This window comes from Poecilia reticulata, linkage group LG8 (assembly GCF_000633615.1).
Source record: "Poecilia reticulata strain Guanapo linkage group LG8, Guppy_female_1.0+MT, whole genome shotgun sequence".
NCBI classification, from domain to species: domain Eukaryota; kingdom Metazoa; phylum Chordata; class Actinopteri; order Cyprinodontiformes; family Poeciliidae; genus Poecilia; species Poecilia reticulata.
In genome coordinates, this window is record NC_024338.1 from 25,123,204 (window position 1) to 25,131,189 (window position 7,986).

The window sequence follows — 7,986 nt, forward strand, 5'->3', positions numbered from 1 at the left end:
GGGTTGAGGGGGAGGGGAGCATATGTTTCTACGCTCCTTCGTGGTGGGTGCCGATTTATGTTTGCGCATCCACCTGAATAATGTGTAGTTGCGCTCCTGCCCATCATGGCACTTCAACAATATTATTTTACCTTTTATCTGGAAATAGTGTCTGTTTATTCTTGCCATACAGTCCTCTGTATTAATTATTGCTCTAAAGGTCTTGCCATATACCAGTTTATTCCTCCATATTTACTTTAGTTTCTTAGTTTATTCTTGCATTTTGTTCTTCATTCATTTCCATTTAGTTTCCTTTGATTAGTTTTATCCTCTCTCGGTTTATTTCTATGTCCACTTTAGTTTCTTTCCTGTTGCTAAATTTATTTTATCGTTTATTGACCATCAGTMATCTTCACTCATCACCTGCTGCGCCGCCTAATCGTCATGTGTTTCACATCATGTGTTGATTTTTCACTGTTCAGCGTCGGATTCTGTTTTTATGCCATAATTCACATCTAGTTTGTCGCTACGTTTTACCCGCTTCTCATGTTTCAGAATTTTGCGCAATGCGGCGTTTGTTTGTTGTTTTTTTTTAACTCCCTAAGGTGCAGGGCGGTCGGGAAACATATCGATGGGGAAAAGGCAGACTGACTGAACCTTTTAAAACAACGGAAACAATTTCGGTATTCTGATTATTGAAATTTAAAAGTGCTGGTACGTTGTTCCATCAAACCCGTTTCATGTCGGACCACTTACTGCACCGTGTTAACGCTATAAAATGAACGCTCTCTATTGTGGTATCACCCATGGAGGGATTTCWTTATTTAAATAGGTTCATTTTTCAGAGGGATACAAAGTCAGGGTATCGTGATTTTAGTAATTATATGTTTACAAGAGAGATTTTCTGCTGTCCCTCCATGGAAGAGGGCAGCTTTCAAACGGAAATAAAACACTTTTTAATATAAATTGCTGCTTTGACATGATCACAGAACTGCCAAAACATATGTACCCTACATAAATRCCAGACAAAGTGAATCACAGCAGCGTCATCAGCCGGTGTAACACTGAACTGATGCGGAGCGGAGCTGCGCCATGAAGCTACAAACGCTGAATAGAAGAAGAGCTGCCATCGATACAGTTGCAGCCAAGCATGATTTAATGTTACACAATACAGTTTTACCAAGTTGCTCAAAGTCTAAACTGGTATTGTTGTGGATTTAAGGTGTAAAGTTTACCTTCGACTAAACGCCCCCCAAAGGCATCCCAGCGCCCCCCTTTTGTAAAAATGTCATCCAGCGCCCCCTGCCGTCCTCTAAACGCCCCCTGGGGGGCGGTACCGCCCACGTTGAGAACCGCTAGGTTAGAGAATGGGTCAGTAATCAGAGGCTCATGGTGACTCTGGAGGAGTTGAAGGAAACTTTGAAGACTTTGAAGGAAACGTATATCTCACAAAGGGGAATTTGTCGACACGGCAACTATTAGTTAAAAGAAAGTCATAGCAAGGCTTGTGTAAGAAACAGGGGAGGGTCTAGAAGCTTTTTTGTTGCTTTAACCTTGGCTGCCACATGGCCAAACGTCACAATCAAACAAATCAATCACACCAGAGTAGGAGTGATTTGGGTGGGTGATATGAAATAAAACCTTTATCGCTTTAAAACACCAAAGACAGTTTGTCAAAGTGACAATAAGAATGATTGGGGACACTTTATTTGAAGACAATGTCATAAACATGATATAAAACCTGCTGTGAACATGGAGTCTTTATGAATGTTTATGACAGGTGTCATATTTACCAAATGACACTTTTAATACAAATGTTAAAGTGTCATTTATCTGCAAGACTGATTAAGATTCACCTTCTAGGATGGTTTAGATCATTGAATATTTATCTGTTAAAATGGCCCAGTCAAAGTCCATCCAATCCAGCTGAACTGAAATATGGGCAAAAATGTTAAACTAGTATAAAAATACCCCCAAAAAACTATTTCACAGTTATACTTCTGCAACTATTACTACAAATCTGTGCAACACTACTTTGCTTAAGTTAAACACAAACACTTTCAATAAAATATGTTGAAGTTTGTGATSTTAAGGTTAAAAAGTTTGAGAGGTATGAAATGGTTTTGCATGCACACTATAAGTTAACCAATCTGCAAACGCAAGCAGCATTGACATCTATTCGTGTCTCAGCTGGAGACTTCCTGCGTTCTGTGGTATGACTGTCTTGTGTTCTCAAGGCTTCCTCTTCCTGTTTTGTATGTCTGAACCACATGATGACCTTTTATTTTTAGATAAGCTTATATTTGTGAATTTGATGTTTCACAACTAGACTTTGGTTTTTGCTGTTCTAAATTTAAAGGAAATAACTGCTGATTCTTTTGCTTCTTTGTTGCAGAAAAACATATTAATAAAATGTTAGGCAATATTTCTGATGATCAACCTAACAACATTGTTCCTATTTAATAAAAAACCTGGATATCTTTGGGATGAGTTGTGTATTCTGCGAACCGTTACTTTTCTTTCCATAAGCATCACTTCCTCTACTTGCTCTGCCTTGAAAGCCTCTTTGACTCCTATTGTTAAACCCCAGCAGTGTGATTTTTCCTTCATTGCACATGATTAATGTCCTAACCAAAGTGTGGTTCTGTTACATGTCTAAGAGGAACTTACTTGTTCTCTAGCGTGTACCAGATGAAAGTGGTCAGCAGGCTCGCCAGCAGGAGGACAGTGATCATCAAAGAGAGGAGGGGCTTCAAGATCTGTCCCCTCATACCTTCCTTATCCGTTAGCCCCTCTCTCCTTCTGTTTCTCCTCTCCTTCACTCTATCCGCTGTCCGCCACGGCCGCTATGATTCCAGTTTTCTTCGTCCTTTCTGTGTTTGCTGCCTCATATGCAATCTTTCCCAGCAGCGTCCAGCTGTTTTCTAACACCTTTCTTCAAATCACTTCATTTTCCTGACTGCGAGGCGTCAGTGAGTGTTTCCTCTCAACTGTTGGAGGTACAAGCCAAAACCTGCTCAGTCATCCCCCCACCCCTTCCTCTTGTACAGACAAGTCTCTGTAGCTTTTCTTTTGCTTTCTCTCCTCCCTGGGTTCAGTTCAGCTTCGTTGAAAGTCTTGCTTTGTCGATCTTCCTCATCTGTTAATCCTTTTCATGTCTTTTTGGTCCAGTCGATGTTTTTTGTCTTCCGTCTCTTTTTCTTTCCACATTTGCCCACAGTGACCAACTCACACAGCCCTACTTTCCACCAGAGTCCCACAGGGAGAGCTGTTTCTGTTCTCCGCCCCCATCGCCTCAGCCTTCTCCCTTTGCTTGCCCCTCCCGCCCCATCTGTCCTCCGCCCACTCCCCTAAAGCCCCCTCTCCCGTCTCCTATTTTCACAAAGGGGAGGTAGAGCAGTAACATGATTTCCCAGTACTGAATTAGACCACAGTTTGCCTCTTGTACTTCTAACGCCCCCCCAAATCTCGCCCACACTTACAGAAGCCGCCTTTATTCTAATGGCAAACTCCTCCAGCTGTACCAGCAAATTTGTGAATATAAGAAAGTAATTTTTATTTTTTATTTTGGAAGAGGAAGTGGATTACCAATCAACCTGGTGTGACATTGGCAGAACATTAAGCCAACAAACCGTTAAGACAAACCTTTAACTTTTCAGTTCCTTTGTTCGCTCTACTGGAAAAAGAAATTAACTCTTCTCCCGTCCGTATGGACTGCATTTCAAAAATAAACACAGACTAAAAAAGGAACTTCTTAGACCTCCTGCATCTGTATGTCATTGGATTTTGGCTCTAACAGCACAAGTCTTTGCTGTTTTGAGCAAAATAAATGAATCATGCCTTGTGCCTGCATCCTGAGTAAGCAAAGCTGGGCTAAAGTAGTCTCACCACACACACAACCCAAAACAAAGGACTCTGTGGAAAGTTTTCTTTAAAGGCACACGAGTCTAGAGGAAAATGTGCTCTGTTTAAGTAAAACTAAGTTTAATTCTGATTTAGTTTAGATTTAGTTAGGACTCTGTTTGGGTTTGCAAAACTAAAACCTCTCTCTTTTGCATTTGGGTACTACAAGATCCTACACTCTGAGATCTAAAATTATTTCATTCTGGGCGGAAGTCAAACGAAATTATTGGGTATAAGAAGAAAATGAAACGCCAGTGGGAGGAAAACCCACATATTTGCGTGACCTGACATACATCACGAGACACCGTGAAAAAAAACTCTGCCATGCAAATGTTGATGCAGTAGAAAGGTTGGCCAAATACACCCAGAGCTTCTGAACACTCATTGCAGTCTGTCAGTGATTAGCGTTTTCCAGACCGTGCTATTTCCCTCTCAAGATCCCATTAGCTTTTTAACAATATTAAACCCAAAGAAGCTATTTTTCATGATGACGTTCATAATCTCGTAATGCAGCATTGCCCAACTCTCTTGCATGCTGAAATCCCTCTGATGCCCAAATTATACGGAATAACAGACGGTTGTGTCACCAATACGATTTAGCTCCATAGATGGGCAGAAAAGGTCAGAGCAAATACAGAAGGAAATCTGTATAGGGGTAAATATCTTTTTCTGCCACTGTTTTTGTTGCAAATACCAGGAAACGCCAGGTGCTCATTGTTCTTTTTTGTCCAGTTTCCCGAGTCTTAAAGTAGGACAAACATTCATTTCCTTCCGGCAGACTGACTGAACTCTGTTGTTTCTTTGTTCCTGGCCACACTGGTGTTACATAAGCCAAATCAATTATGTCACACAGTTTGAAGTAATCATCAAATCTGAAACTTGCTTGGGAAACTGTTTGCTATCTGCCTCTCACAGTCTGCGTGTCTGTCTGTCTGCACGCAGGCTGTGAAAGAAGTGCAGATAATACATTAAAATGAGTCTTCAGTTTCATCTTGTGTAACTTTGCGATGAGAGGCAGAAATGGAAAATACGTGAGAATTGTTAGTTCACCGTACTTTTTTATATCTCTGTTGTTCTTCTCCTGTGCTCGGATCAGAGAATAGTATTAAATGAAAGCATGAATCTACTGACTTTTATCAGAGGTGTTCATCGTTTGTGGCTTGTTAATGATAAACATTTGGCAAACAAAATGGAAAACAATTGATTACCCCAAAAATATGGAAATCATCCATTTTCCTTTTAATAAAGCAACAATCTGAAGCCCCTTTAATGGCTTAGATTTTTAATGATGTAAATATTTCATTTAAAAAAAGTCTTATTATCGAGTAGGTAAAAGCAAAAAAAAGGAAAAAATATTTTTCGCTTTTAGTTTCGTGACTTTTTACGGCCCGCCAATAGTTAAAATTTTCCAGTTTTCAATGTGGATAATGCACCATGTCAGAAAACTCAAATAATCTCACCATTGGCTAGAGGACATTATGAATGTGGTGGAAAAAGGTGCATCACGGACAAATCTCTGTGAAATGTTTCTATGCAGAACTGTACTATTAACTTTGTTGTACTGCTTAATCTAATTTAATCTAATCCATCATTTAAGGCACTACTATTCCTCTGTTGTAATAACAGTGTATACTGGCCAGTGCAATTAAAAATAGTAATAAATATGATTTATTTACACATCACATTTTAACTAAAGACTCAAAATAAAAACAGCTTTTTTAATTTCTGCCATTTTTCAAAACACATTTGTAGAGTTCTTGAAACATTAATATTTTTCCCAAACACAAAGACTTCGCCACTGACACGACATGACCTGAAGAAGTCTGCTTGTTTCAGCCTCAGTGATGTCCACATGCAACTTTGAACCTTAAAATTTGAATGGTTAAACAAAATGCAAAATTAGTTGTACCAGAGCTAAAAAAATAAATAAATAAATAAAAGCCTGTGTGTGAGCGCTAAGCTCTAGAGCAGGGATGTCAAAGTCAAATACACAGAGGGCCAAAAAAACAAATTTGCTACAAGCCGAGGGCCGGACTGTTTAATGTTTATTAAAACATATTGAAATGATTGCACATAGCCTATTGAACCAAGACCTAACACAGTGTATATTATTTAACGATTAAATGAATAAAGCAATATTTTGTTATGGCTCTGTCAGTAACTTCAAGGGAAAACATTTTTCAAGAGGCAAACAGCAACAAATTTAATTGTTTTTAAAAACAAAATATGTTTCTTAATATCAAGATAAATGCATAAATCAAAGTGCATGCATTATAAACTGAAAATGCATTACTGTGCTGCTCTATGATCCTAGCGATCACTGCTTTCAAATAGTAAAGTAAAAAAATAAATCAAATCAGTTGTATTCTTTCTCATGGCTCTTATCTGCAATTTTACCTGAATCCATTCAACTGAAAAATAAATAAAATAAAATACAAAAATATATGGCACACAGACAAAACAATRCTTCATTCAAAGAAAAATCACGTCTTGTAGAAACAAATGTAAAAATTTAACTGAAACTTATAAACTGAAAATACGTTACTGCTCTGTGATGCTCACTTGTCTGAGGCTGAGCCTGATACTTGGAGGTGTCTCATCTTTTGTACAAGTTCATCAATGTTCGGGGTGAGGCTCTGAATAATGAATAATGAAGCCGTTTGGGCGCGCTGTAGTCACTTCGCGGGCTACCGTTGCATTATGGGAAATGTAGTGTTTGCGGGCAAAACACGAGCGGGCGGCTCTGGCTTGCGGGCCGGTTCTCATAGTAATTAAATATCATTCAGGGGGCCATAGATAATTGATTTGCGGGCCGGATGTGGCCCGCGGGCCTTGACTTTGACATATGTGCTCTAGAGAGCAAGATTTCTACTCCTGGTACTGTAGTTCTTTGGGTTTTCAATGTGTGTGAGGAAGCTTTTATGGGTGCTTTGGAGTCCTCTGGACTAGATAAAGAACTGCTACAGGAAAAAACATGCAAAACAAATAAGACCAAGAAAAATACATATTCTTCTGATCAAGTAGCTGTTCGTCTCATTAGGGGTGGGATAATTTTTGATCTTAAAAGCACTTTTCTTGTTGTTGTCCACTAAAGCCAATGTAAAACCTCTGTCACAGCGAACTGTACCGCAAAGCATATCCGCTTCTAATCAATGAACTGCTTATGTTTTAGTCCATTGGTTCTTCCGGAACAACCTAATAAATCCCCTCATAATGTGGCACATCTGCTTTGCATGTCGACCTCATAAAAAGTTATCTTATTGAAGTAAATAAAGAACCAGAGTTTGTTTTTTTGGTCCGGATCAGAGTTCGATTCCGTGTTCACACCTCCACAAACGAACTGAACTTTCTAGGCAAATGAGCTGGAGTTGCGTTAAAGGTCACTCAACCCTGATTTAATCCCACGCAAAGCCATGCAAACGGCCAGTGAGTGATAGTTAAAATTCACTTGCAAAAGCATGCAGAACACTTGAAGCCAACAGCAGTCTGACATACTGAATTATGAATTCAGCTGATGGTATATGACTACTTGCGGACACTTTGAATTCACTTTGAACTTTCATTTATCATTAAAGCTGCAGTATGCAACTTTTATCAAAAATATTTGTTTATGTATTTGTTGAAACTGTCACTATGTTGCGACAGTTTGGCCTGGGACAAATAATCTGTGAAATAATCAAGCTCTTACACCTTCTCTGGAAACAACCAATCAGAGCAAGGAGGCAGGATGATTGACAGGTGGGTCTGTCAATCATCCACTGTGTGGCGCTGCTCCTCCCCTCGTCTTTTCCTCCGCTACGCTGCAGCTAGCAGAGTCTGCGGTGAATGGTCTGGCTAGTTAGCATGGCCAAAGATGACAGTGGAATGGTAAGTTCTTTCACTGCCATTACCACAATTAGCACCAAGTTCATGAGCTTGATTGACAGCTCTCAGACCTTTCTACTCGCTCAAATTGGTTGTTTTTGGTCGGGAACATTTCTTCAGATGACAGTAGTAGCTCAGGAAGGAGGTGGAGGTGATCAATCTTTTCACAGATTATCTGTCTCATACCATATTGTTACGACATGACATACTGAACAAATATGTAAAAAAAATTTTTATATA

At 39.4% G+C, this 7,986-nt stretch overlaps 1 protein-coding gene across 1 annotated transcript in view; it reads right to left on the reverse strand.

The window, feature by feature from the left end:
* The window catches only part of LOC103469359 (alpha-2,8-sialyltransferase 8F-like), an 8,987-nt gene extending 5,720 nt beyond the window's left edge, over window positions 1–3,267 (reverse strand). The window contains exon 1 of the mRNA XM_008416986.2: window positions 2,650–3,267. Within this exon, the coding sequence (XP_008415208.1) occupies window positions 2,650–2,750 (101 nt within the window). The 5' untranslated portion in view covers window positions 2,751–3,267. The remainder of the gene's footprint in view (window positions 1–2,649) is intronic.
* Window positions 3,268–7,986: the final 4,719 nt, after the last annotated feature.